Source organism: Rhinatrema bivittatum, chromosome 10, assembly GCF_901001135.1.
Source record: "Rhinatrema bivittatum chromosome 10, aRhiBiv1.1, whole genome shotgun sequence".
Taxonomy (NCBI): domain Eukaryota; kingdom Metazoa; phylum Chordata; class Amphibia; order Gymnophiona; family Rhinatrematidae; genus Rhinatrema; species Rhinatrema bivittatum.
The window spans coordinates 26,725,084-26,737,619 of NC_042624.1; the positions used below are offsets into that span (position 1 = coordinate 26,725,084).

General features: G+C 47.0%; 1 protein-coding gene across 2 annotated transcripts in view; it reads right to left on the minus strand.

Moving 5' to 3' along the window:
* Positions 1–437: 437 nt before the first annotated feature.
* The window catches only part of VAMP4 (vesicle associated membrane protein 4), a 53,236-nt gene continuing 41,137 nt past the window's right edge, over positions 438–12,536 (minus strand). For both annotated transcript variants that reach the window (XM_029618116.1, XM_029618117.1), the window contains exons 5-8: positions 5,035–5,135; positions 3,738–3,817; positions 2,490–2,541; positions 438–2,054 (exon numbers count right to left, since the gene is read on the minus strand). In XM_029618116.1, the coding sequence (XP_029473976.1) occupies positions 2,026–2,054; positions 2,490–2,541; positions 3,738–3,817; positions 5,035–5,135 (262 nt within the window). In that variant the 3' untranslated portion in view covers positions 438–2,025. The remainder of the gene's footprint in view (positions 2,055–2,489; positions 2,542–3,737; positions 3,818–5,034; positions 5,136–12,536) is intronic.

Consider the following 12,536-nt stretch of genomic DNA (forward strand, 5'->3'; position numbering starts at 1 on the left):
AGTGGGACATCATGCATCAGAGCAGCTGGAGGCTCTGTTCCTCCGCACACTGGTAAGCAGCTGGAACCAAATGGTGAGGCCGTTTCAGCACTGCTTCATACCAACACACCCCAGCTCCACTGTAGATACTGAAAATCACAGCCAATACTACCAAGAATCATGGGTTTGGTCTTCTCAGGTCTAAAGGAAAATCAAGCTGCTTACCTGTAATGGGGGTTTATCCATGGCCAGCAGGTTAAATTGACACTTGGGTGGTTTGATCATCCTACTAAACCTTCTGAGAACATGGGCCACACTGGGCAGAGAGCGCACACCAGTTATCGATTCCAGGCAACAGAGCTCTTCTCTGTGCACCATCCACATTGGAGAAAGAAAGGGCTCTGCACCAGCTTCTTCTACAAAGTCTCACAACCAAAAAGACAGAACTGACAAGCATAGCTTTGGTAAGCAGTGGAAAGCTTCAGTTTATTAACAACTTTATAAAAGTCTTTGAAATGGATTCTGTTGTCACACGTGTGGAACTGGCCCTGCTCTTACAAACAACACACATGTAGTTTTGTAAACGGTGATCACAGAGTTTAATGCTCACATGTACTGTAGACACTACAATGACCCTGCTTTGCTTCACATATAATGAAATGCTCCCTGGCCCCATGCCTCTCATATCAGCAGCTTTTCCAACAGTGGAAGTCTCCAGCCACAGCTGGAAGGTGCACACATAGGTGGCAATGCTTTCTCTGTGCTCTCCTCCAACAAAGAGGATGGGAATTGGTTCCATGAATGCTCCCCATTCCTTCACACAGGTAGCACCCCAAAACCTAATCTCCCTGCCCAACCCAAAAGGACATTACATTAAATTATAAATACACAGCTTATAATATATTATCAGGCTACATCATTAAACATCTGTAAAAATAAAAGGCTTACAAAGTGCACAGAGGGGCTCATCTGCAAGGATCCTGCTTCAAACCAGATCCCATGCATTATACAGTATAAGTCAGGCCTGCTTAACATGCACACATTGAGCTGAAGACCTAGGGGTGCTGGTTGGATTTTCAGCTGCCAGGAGCCTGTGCGCGCACGTGTGTGTTCATACATGTGCAGTTCTGCCATACTTCAATCAGTCAGGTGCTAAAAAGGAAAAATGTATGAGGCACATCAATATACCCACGATCCAATGGCGTTTTTTTGGCCCTTTGAAACCCTACCCTGTCCACAGCACTTAGGGACTGGCGCAGGCTAAGTGGTGAAAAGATTTCAGAGCTGGTCCATGTGAGATGTTCCTTCCCCCGCCCAACTGGCTAACTGCAACTGGTTTATGGCACAGGCAGCAAACTCCTAGATCCTCAGTTTGGAAGCCCCTCTGCTTAAAATGTGGCTACAGTGCTGGAAGGGGTATTAGGAGAGAGGAAAGGAGAAGGAGTCACAATTGCTATGTTCCAGGGCCCTTGCCTATCCCGCATGACTCTCTGGCCCAAAGGAACGTACAGATTGAGGCCAGGTGACCATGCTCGAGGCGAGAGCTAAAAAACCCAAAACTGAAAAATGTAGGAGACTCTCGTACATGCAAAATAAGCCCCTACCAGAAGAAAATCAGAGCTGTGTAGACAGGGCCAGGATAAGCAGGAAGGCCTCTCAGAGCAGCTCTTTTACCTTTATGAAACAGTTTGCAGGCAGCACCTGGCAGCTGAGTCTCCCCTGCCCCCCGATCACAGCTTCGGGAACTGAGCTAAGGAGAGCCTGTGCCAGCAGCACTACTGGCAGTAACCAACACTGACTGCAGCTTTTTCTTTTACGGATTTCAGTTTGTTTCAAGCAAACCTGGAAATATTTGGTCACGCAAAACCACAGCAAGCAGCAGTAATGTCAGAACTGGCTTACCCGCTGTCCTCATTACAGTAATGAAGAAAGGTAAATACTACAGGTACGGTCAGGGATATATACATGGTTTACACGGATAGGATGCATCCAGATTTCCTTTTTAAAACACTCTTCTTTCTTGGGAGCAATTCTTCAGCCAGCATATCAGCTCTGGTATTTTAAGACAATGGGAACTGGAAGAGAAGGGAAAAGAAAAACAGTTGTCAGGAATCGTTTCCTGGGATGCCCCTTCCTACCCCACGCTTCAAAATCCTCATTGTGGTGGTGGACTTGGTGCTGTTTTGAAGGCAAAAATGTAACAGATACAGTAAAGATGAGTGTTGGAAGAGAAATATTTGAAAAACTGCCTGATAAGGGGCCTATTTCTATCACTGCCCTTCTGCAAGGATGGCGCTCCTTTATTGTACTGTCCTGTGTCTCACCGCACCCACAGGCCAGCAGGATGCATCTTCAGAAAAGGAGCAGCCTCACGCCCTGCCTGCTCTCCATCCAGCCCGCTCCACAGTGCAGGCCAAAACCACCTTCAACGCTAGAAGTTTACCTGCCCTGTAAAATGAGCCAACCAAACCCATTCTTCTGGCAGGGGGTAAGCAGAGAGAAATACTTACTGATTATCACTAGCAAGATGATGACAATAACCAGAGCCACGATCGCCTTCATCTGCAAGAGAAAAGGTGCAAAGACATGCAAGCCTGGTTTTGCTGCTTTATTTTCAAGATACTGTATCTGCTTTCTGTGTTAAAGCAGAGTTAAACATTTTAGCACAAGGATGTGCTGCTGTTTCAAATGAATAGAAAGTGTTAACATTTCCTATTTGCCTCAGGTACAAAAACAGATTGTAAGCCCTCTGGGGATAGAGAAATACCTACAGTACCTGAATGTAAACCGGTGTGATATCTCAATTGAGATGAATGTCGGTATATAAAAAAAAAAATAATAATAATAATAATAATATTTCTTTTCAGGTTTTTGGGAACAAAACTAAACAAAAATTAACAAACTGTCATTCATTTTTCATTTTGTTTCTTTTGATGTCTTGCCTCTGCTATTAATAAAAATAAAACATACCCCAGGTGCCATTTTTCAAAACGTTCTCCTAAGCAGTTCCCCCCCTCTGTAGACCCCCACCATTTCTTCCTGTGCAGATTCTAGTGCCCTTCCCGGGGGGCAGGAGTTATTTCAAAATGGTGGTGTTTTAGTGCATGTGACTGTACAACAGCCCAGACTAAAACCAAATGAAACAAACGACAGGGGAATAAAACAAAACCACCGCCAAAAATGATTCTCCTGCAGTCGGACAATACAGACAGAGAAGCAGAGGAATCACAGCCTGAAGAATAAGCCGAGGCCAGTGGGTGACTGCTGCAGCCGGCAAACCTCTGTGCCAGGCACTGGAAAGAGGAGACACAGGGCACCCCCAGGCTCTCTGGTTTCCCCCACCTTGCACTTTTCCGTTAAGGTGCTTCTCCTAGCAAATACAAGAAGGTTTACCAGCTTTGTGGGAGGATAAAATAAACTGCTTAGTTCTTTCCCTTCCAACACTTTACACAACTTTTGCACACCTTCTATCACTGTAGTTTGCCATACACTTCACAAGTAATTTTATACACCCCCTCTATACTCCCTGCATACGTTACTGTAATTTTATACACCCCCTCTATACTCCCTGCATACGTTACTGTAATTTTATACACCCCCTCTATACTCACTGCATACGTTACTGTAATTTTATACACCCCCTCTATACTCCCTGCATACGTTACTGTAATTTTATACACCCCCTCTATACTCACTGCATACGTTACTGTAATTTTATACACCCCCTCTATACTCACTGCATACATTGCTTGACTTACTTTACACTCCCGCCACCACATCTGCCTTCGTAGCTGCTTTGCTCTGCTGCTGAAAGCCGTTGCATTATCCGATAAACTTTCTGCAACAAAGCGAGAGAGAGAAAGCCATAACTCAGCTGGGCCCCTCTCTGAGCCACGGAGACAGTGTGCTAGGAGCTGCTGGATCCCTGCAGAGCAAAGCCAGGCAGGCTGCTCCTACAACCTGAGCAGCCCAGGGACATTTTCAATAACATTCTCTCTCAAACTTATTTCTGGAGCAGTCTCTGAAGCTGCACCTCTGGCTGTCCTCTGCAGAGCTCCAATAGGGAAGTACACCTAGCACACACGGCACCCAGAATGCAGAGGGAAGAGTCTCGTTTTCTTCCAAGAAGGCATAAAACTGGTTTATAGAAAAGAACTCGCACGTGAACACTTCAGCGCACACACAAGGTGATCTATGTTAACCATTTGCAGCACGGCTAATCCTAACCTCTCATTAAAGAAGTTATTAGCACTGTCAAGCTGCAAGAGCACGGCTGGCTGCATGCCGTTCAGGAAAAGCAGGGCCCTAGATTTACAAGGAAGAAGAACATATGGTAGTAATAAGGTTTGCATTTAAAAAAGCCCCCACAGGTGTAGTGAAGTCTCTGGTAGCAGTGCACGCCTACATGTTCCATGCTGGCTGCTTGAAAGGATGTGGAGACAGCACAACACAATGTTCATATTTCTGCAGGATTACTTCCAGTTTACAAAACTGCATGCAACATGAGCATAATTTGAAGCATTAGTCCCTCCAAGACCCGTGTACAAACTTACTAAAATGTCTCTTCTTAACACCAAGCAGGTTTAAATACGTTCTCCCCTTCACTGCTTTCTCGGTTTCTTCCCAACGTATCTCTAATGTCTCTGACCCTTTCCCTCCTCTCTCACTGTTTAGTCTACAGGGACTTGTGTTCTGTAATGCAAGAGAGCAGCTGTGGCCGAATATCGAAGAAGCACACCAGCTGTATTTAGACAGCAACTTCAAAGCCTATTCTGAAAAGGTTTATTCCTATAAATTCAGTGCATTAATTGGACTCATTAGAGGGGGTTGCCTTGATCGATGTTTGACCAAACGTGAGTGTTTGCTGCTGAAACTTGCAGTGGGCTACCTTAAAGCCCCAATATTTCACCCTTTGTGCTAGCTGTATATCTGCACGTCCTGGAAGGTGGGGGCTGGTGTAGAACCAGTGCCATCCTCGCAAACAAAGGGAAATCTTTCATCCTGTGTAAAAAATAAGAAGGTGCAGTATAGGTGGTGAAGCTGGCGTCACTGTACCTGACTTGTCCTGCAGCTCATCCAGTCTCTCCCCTCTCTCGATCACTTTTGTAATGTTCTCCTGCATGACATCAATGACTTCGTCAACTTGGTTCTGGACCCTGGGGAAGGTGAGACGCACTTAGAGATCTGGTAAGCACTGGACACAGGCTTTGCTGCAAACAGTGGTCATTAACTTGAAGAAGCCGACTTGTTTTCATTTCTATTTTCAAAATGTAGCTAACCTTTTATCAAGAAAATAGACTTCTTCAAATTATTGTATTATTTCCTCGAAGAACCACTACATCCTCTTGTCTGGAAGTTGTACAAAGAAGTTACACATAACTACATATACTAAAACTATTTTTCAAGGTTCATTAGATCTCTCACAATCCACTAATGGGGTAGATTAGATCTACTTGCAGAAAAGTCAGTTTCCTCCCTAGTGCTGCAACCCTTGAAGACATTCCCAGCTTCTGTGGTAGAAAAAACGTCACTGCCTCTACTCCCACAGGTTTGACAAGATCTGAAGGGGACTGCATTCTTTGCAACTTGCAATACTTTTTAAATAGTTTATGGATTTAAAATGCACTATAAAACAACTGATTTACAATAGCACAGAGCTTGAACAAAAATGAATACTTTGCTTCACTGAATACTGCAGCGACTTGTGCATTCTTAAAACAATGAACTGTATCTCTGAAGATAAAGCATGATGTATCACAAGAAAAACAGTTTAATCGTCTGTTTTCTGTTCATTTTTTATGCTTTTACCACATCCCATGTTAAAATAACTTCTCTATTAAGTGGCATATGCTATCCAAACACAAATACATACCCAGAAAAAGAACACACTCCCCCACGCCCCTCCTACAAAGCTATGAGAGAAATAAAGATAGATACGTGCTCCTTTTTCTAGACCAGAGACCCATGAAGAGTCATCACACCTATGCAGCCCTCCCTCAAACCACAGCTCTTAACTGGCGCAATACAGGAATTATTCAGCGACGACAGCGCACGTGAGCTTTCCACCAGGGAGGCCAGCTGGCTGCGTGTTTTCAGACTAATTTGGTCCTGGTGTTGCCCTCCTATTGCATACACAGGTTCAGAGTCCTGCTATACATCAGGAACATGCAGTCGCTGCACACACCGGGGGGCAATGCCAGAACCAGACCAGCCTGTTCCGAAACCCCCAGACCAGCTGGCTGCCCTTCCCTTCTTCTGATGCGTCCGTCTGAAGCAGGGACAGCTCATCTCCTTTACATCTTTACATTATCATTAGCTTTTGTATCCTGGAATATCTCTTATGTTGCAGTTAAGTGGAGCAGCCAGAACTGAGCACTACATGATGTAAAACGACAAAGAGAGGGGATTCCAGGATGCCTGCCCTCCCCAGATCCCTCCATTTCCCTAACAGCTGTATGGAGTTAGGCACAACTCATGCTCACACACTGCTCGCAGAACGTACATTAATCCTGCTGGGATAATTCACTTCACAGCACTGCTGACCTGCCAGTGTCAAATATGGGAAAGGCACATCTAGCCAGATGAATTCACCTTTACTTCTCCTGGATAAATTCCAGAGGTCAGACAGCAGCCTAACATGAACTGCCCCTTGCCAAAGTGCCGGAAAGAGATGCTCTGGATAGTGGCCTGGCAGAGAATCCACAGGAAGGTTTCAGAAGCATCAAAGCAGTGTTTCTATTGCCCACAAGCATCCTCAATCTGCAGGTGAGTGGCAACCATCACAATCTGTTCATGCTAGAAATCTGGGGCATGCTGTTTAAAGACTGATGGGAAAATGCATTGCCACGTTTGAATCCCTGAAATTCACATCTTTCAAACGTGCTTCGTCTTTCTCCCTATCATGCACACTGAGTTACATTTACAGTGCGTTAGCTGCACAGGTTCCCACTCAATGCCCCAAGGACGGCTGTGCTGAGGATATGACTGACACTCACTTGGCTTTAAATTTACCCCATAATACCACCACCATAGCCCTTCCCCAAAGATACAAAGCAAACTACATTCTTACACAAAACACACCTTTATACTGAGGATGAGCTACTCGATCCCATTAACTGAAAACACAGCTACTTAGCCCTATCATTCCCAATGAGTAAGGAGGAGGGTCTGTTCCATCTGTAAGCAGCTTCAAAAGAGGCAAGGGGAAGGCGGGCAGACAGATGAGTGCGCCAGCCTTCCTCCCTAAGCCCATTAGCACTACAAGCACATTCCCATGCCTCACCCTGCAGCTTCCACACGTGCCACGGGCTCTCTCCAAGCTCATTGCTCTTTTAAAGGTAGCCTCAAACCCCAAATCCCTCATGTGAGAGGGCACATTCCCATGCCTCACCCTGCAGGTTCCACACGTGCCACGGGCTCTCTCTCCAAGCTTATTGTTCTTTTAAAGGTAGCCTCAAACCCCGAATCCCTCATGTGAGAGGGCACATTCCCATGTCTCACCCTGCAGGTTCCACACGTGCCACGGGCTCTCTCCAAGCTCATTGCTCTTTTAAAGGTAGCCTCAAACCCCGAATCCCTCATGTGAGAGGGCACATTCCCATGCCTCACACAGTGGCACAGCAGGTTCCACACGTGCCACGGGCTCTCTCTCCAAGCTCATTGCTCTTTTAAAGGTAGCCTCAAACCCCAAATCCCTCATGTGAGAGGGCACATTCCCATGTCTCACCCTGCAGGTTCCACACGTGCCACGGGCTCTCTCCAAGCTCATTGCTCTTTTAAAGGTAGCCTCAAACCCCGAATCCCTCATGTGAGAGGGCACATGCCTCAGGCTATACTGCAGCAGGGGCTGATGCCGTCATGAGGGGATAGGTAATCAGGAAAGCGTACACCAGCATTCCTCGGGAAATGGACAGCACTGTGTTTCTCCACATTATACCACAGGCAGGGGTGATTATCACAGCAGAAGGCTCAGAGGCAGATTCTGTTTATGTGGGGCCTGAAGCCTCCTCAGTGGCCGTTCTGCTTCCCCAGACAGAAGGATGAAGGTTATGACTAGAAAGCTTTTCCACGTCACGGTAAGCATTTGGTGCACAGTCCTGCAGCATATTTTACTGCCACTTAGGGAGTTCCTGTTACAGAAGGAAAGCCCTTTCCCGTCTGGCAGCAGCAGGTGCTTCACCCGTTCGGTCCTCTAACTCTCACCAACCTCGGCTCGCAGGTGCAAATAATTTCACCCTGGAAACAGGGTCACACAACAACTGCAAACCCTTAGCACTTTTGCAGGAAAGTTGCTGCTATTTATTGAATCCCTGTTTCCTACACAATGTTGAGATTAATACATTTTATCAGGGACATCTGTTCAATGGAAAAGTACCAGAGAGCTGCAGGAGGCATTGCTAGGTCTTGAAACTGCCTCACATTTAGATAACAAAGTGTCAAATGTATCTCTTTGTAGTTTTAGATATCCCATGAAGAGCTGTAAAAAATGCATGTCTTCAAGGTTAGTTAGGATTCCCAGGCCATTTAGGGATGCTAATGTTAGCAAATGTGCAATCTTAAATCAAAGAAGAGTTTGTAATAACATCCTGGGCAAGTGTATTTAAGTGAAGTCAACTGGATACCTGATTAAGTCGGACTCTGCAACTTTAAGATCCGACTTCCTCATGCGCATAAGAATAAAAACTTTTAATTCTGAGAAACACAGTGTTTCTGTTGTGTCCTTGGTATAACTTTTTACACTGCAATGTCCATGGTCTTTGGAATAAATGTGCTGGAGGTCTGAATCACTGAACTCAGTCTCCTCTCTGCTTTTGTGGAGTGGGGTGGCAAGGAGAGCCTGACTCTGTATTATCTTTGCAGCTTTAAGGTGGCCAAAAAGTCCTGGAGCCCAATCCATTCTATACATTAACCCCCTGATAGAGAAAGAGCAGGGAATAAAGAGCCAGCACAGGCAGATTATAAAAGCAAGGATCCTCTATGCTTATCCTATACTAACAGAAATCAAGGAGGACTGAGAAAAGCAGACAGGATCCGTAACTAGAAGGAAATGGAGGGAAAGTCAGAGATCACATAGGATCCACAGTATTGCAACTAGAAGTAAACTAGGCGGACTAGATGAGCCTTACCAGCCCTATCTGCCCATATATTTTAAGTTTCAGAGAAACCTGAATCATGTATAGCACCTGCAGTGCCGTTCCTCACAACTACACTCACAGGATTTTGGCAGTCTCATCTCTGTTATAGTCTCTAATAACGTTTGTGTTTTCCAGATTACTTAAAAACCATCAGGACATCAGCTGGAAATACTCGTGATGCGTCCATTCAATCCAAAAAGAGTTTCTAGGAGACTAACACTGGATGTGTGCTGTGTATGAGCTTCCAAGACCACGTGTCTGGAAATTTCATTGAAAACCTTAAAAGTTGAAGTACCTTTCTTACAATTGTCCAATAAAAAGTATTATAATTTGCAAAAACATCCATTTCCTCCTTCCACAGAGATAGTAGTCCCTGCATAAACCAGCTTGTCTACATTTGGAACCTTCTGCTTCTCTCTTTCCAGGGATAAAGCTTCACCAGAGATTGTACCTCCTTGAAATTGGTTTCAAGACGATCCCATTCCAGACAGATGAAATCTTTTGACTGACCTATGTAAAAGGAAAGAGTTGCTAGGCTTCTGCAAACTCATCATGATAGGATCCTCTTAAGAACTAGGACCTTCTCCTTTTTCTCTTCCACAATATTAAAAAAACCACAGGGACTGAGCAATTAGATCAGACCCGCAGGAATCTAGGAGGGAGGACCTGGATCCAACTCTCCTCCTTGCTGCGACTCCAACATGGCCACTGCTCCTACTGCAGCAGCCAGCCTAGCAGTGGGACTAGGCAGAGCCAGTAACTCCATCGACAGTTTCCCCCCAGGTAGCCATTTCACATTGCTGCTTGCTCTCCTCCTCTCATACTCTGCACAAGAGCCTTCCCCCTCCTGTCTGAAGGTGCAGAGCCAGGAAGGAGTGGAAAACATGAGGAGGGATTTAACGAAGCTTGAGCAATGGTCTAAGGTCTGGCAGCCAAAAAAATGCAGATACAAACCCCAAATGAAAGGTAGAGTATTGGAGGTGAACTCCTTCTAAGCACAAAGGAAGAGCAGGGATCTAGGGTTAATTGTATCCGATGATCTTAAGACGGCCCCAAACGGGTGCATAAAGAGATGGAGACAGAAAAGACTTCGCGGACTCTGTCCTATACCCCTGAGGTGCCACCTAGTGTCTGCCAGTATTTTTCTGCCTCCAGCAGATGTGGAGGTGCAAAGCCTAGGGTCTGGTGTTAGGTTTGAATTTGTCTGATTTTGGTTTGTTGGCACAGGTTATTTTTCAGAGGAAAGTTCAGGTTACTGCCCCTTTATATTTAAATTGGTTAAAAAAAAATAAAAATGATAAGTGATAATTGAATTTAGCCTCCCGGGAAGGGGGGGGGGGGGTTGGCAGGTCCTGCTGGGACCATTCCCCCTGGTACTTGAGGGTGGAGAGCAGAGGGTTGGAAACCCTGGAACTGCAGCGGCTGAGGGCGATACCAGGGGTCCCGGCTCACTTAGCCTCAGCGGGACCCATCCCGACCAGGTACCAAAAAAAAAAAATTATTTTTTTTTTATTTTTTTATAAGTTGTCTTTTCTTGCCTTGGGTGCGCCGGCCTAGCATCCGTTCCGTTTTCGCTGCTTTCCCGGCCTGTTTTTTGACCGGGAAATCGCTACAGTCGCTGCAGCTCTTTTTTCGGGTACTGATTAAATTGAGGCCGGGAATATGCCTTGTGGCGTGGCCTGCTCTGCGTGTGGCAGTGCACATGCGTGGCTTTCCCGCACTGGGGTTTGCACAGCCTGTCTATCAGGCGGGGAAGGCCCATTGCAGAGGATTCAGCACAAGGCTGACAGGGACAGTGCCAGGCCGCGTCGGGAGCCTGAGAGGCCCGATCAGCTGAGACAGGGCTCAGATCCCTTCCTGCTTAGTGCAGGGTCGGAGGCTTTGTTGCAAACTATGAGGGATCAGGAGCGAGCAGTGCTGGCGGCTCTGGGAGAGGGGCCCTCTCCACCCACCACTCCCCGAAGCCGGCTGGCCCTGGTGGGGGGTGGGGGGTGTTCAGTTCCGGATGCTCAGGATGATTTCTCGGAGGAGCAGGACAAGGACTCAGATGAGTCTTCTTCCTTGTTCTCCTCAGAATTTGTCAGAATGCTGCAAAAGTTCTTCAAGGCCTGCAAGTCAGAGAAGAGATCGCATACTAAGTTGCCCCAGACACCCTCTACGACCACGGGAGTGGGGAAGAGGGTCCTCTTCACGCAAACGTTCCAGGTCATCGGTGGCAGAGATGATCCCAAGGCAAAGCGCCCTCTCCGGTCTTGGTCCCGTCCGGCGGAGACTTCTCAGACGGACACATCAGATGAGGATCAGTCTCCTCCACCAGCTCAGGGTGATGGACAGGATGCGGATCTGGATCTTCACCTTTCGCCAGCCAAACTGGATGATGTTTCGGTTGTGGAGGGCGATGATCCAAAAAGGTGGTGCGGCTGTTCCGGAGGGATGAACTGGGGCCGCTGATACCAGTCATTCTGGAGGAGCTCAGTATTGAAGTTCCGCCTGAGGATTCCAGGTTCGGAGCTATGGATCTGGTCATGGTGGGCATCCGGCTCGATCCTTTCCTTTTCATATATCTATCTGTCATGGATCTTTTGTTTAAGGAACGGGGCACTCCAGACCTTGGCTTGAAGGTGGGACGAGCGATGGACAAATTGTACCCACTTCCGGAGGCGGCTTTGGATCTGCTCAGGATTCCCAAGGTGGATGCCGCAGTCTCAGCGGTCACAAAGACAACCACCATTCCCGTCGCGGCTGCCTTGAGACGGAAAGGGATACTGGTGCATCCCTATCTGGATGATTGGCTAATTCGAGCAAAGTCAGAAAAGCCTATGCAAGAACCGCGGTGGCGCGGGTGCTCAACACCGAGAAGAGTCATCTGATTCCCTCCCAGACTTTGGAGTTCTGGGGGCTCGCTTCGACACGACCTTGGGAAAGGTTTTTCTGACGGAAAGAGAGGATTTCCAAGCTCGCGTCACAGGTGGTAGTCCTTGCGCGTGCTCTACCACATCCAGGGTCTGGGAATTACTTACAGGTCCTGGGCTCAATAGCTTCAACGATCGATTTGGTACCTTGGCCTTTGCGCATATGCGTTCTCTTCAATCAGCCTTGCTCTCCCGATGGAATCCCACTCTTGCAGCGTTTCCATCTTGTCCTGCCCCCTGACAGATGTGGCGCATTCCAGTCTTCTGTGGTGCTTTCACAGCACAATTTGCACCAGGGGGTGGACTATGGAGATTCCCTGTTGGGTTTGTGGTGACCACAGATGCCAGTATCTCCAGGTGGGGAGCGGTTTGTCGGGAGATACTGCGGGGGTCCAGGGCCAATTGTCCAGAACGGAGGCCTCCTGGTTGCTCAATCACTTGGAAACAAACGCAATGAGGTTAGCGCTCCAGGCCCTCCTTCCGATGGTGGAGAGCAGGTCGTTGAGGGTGC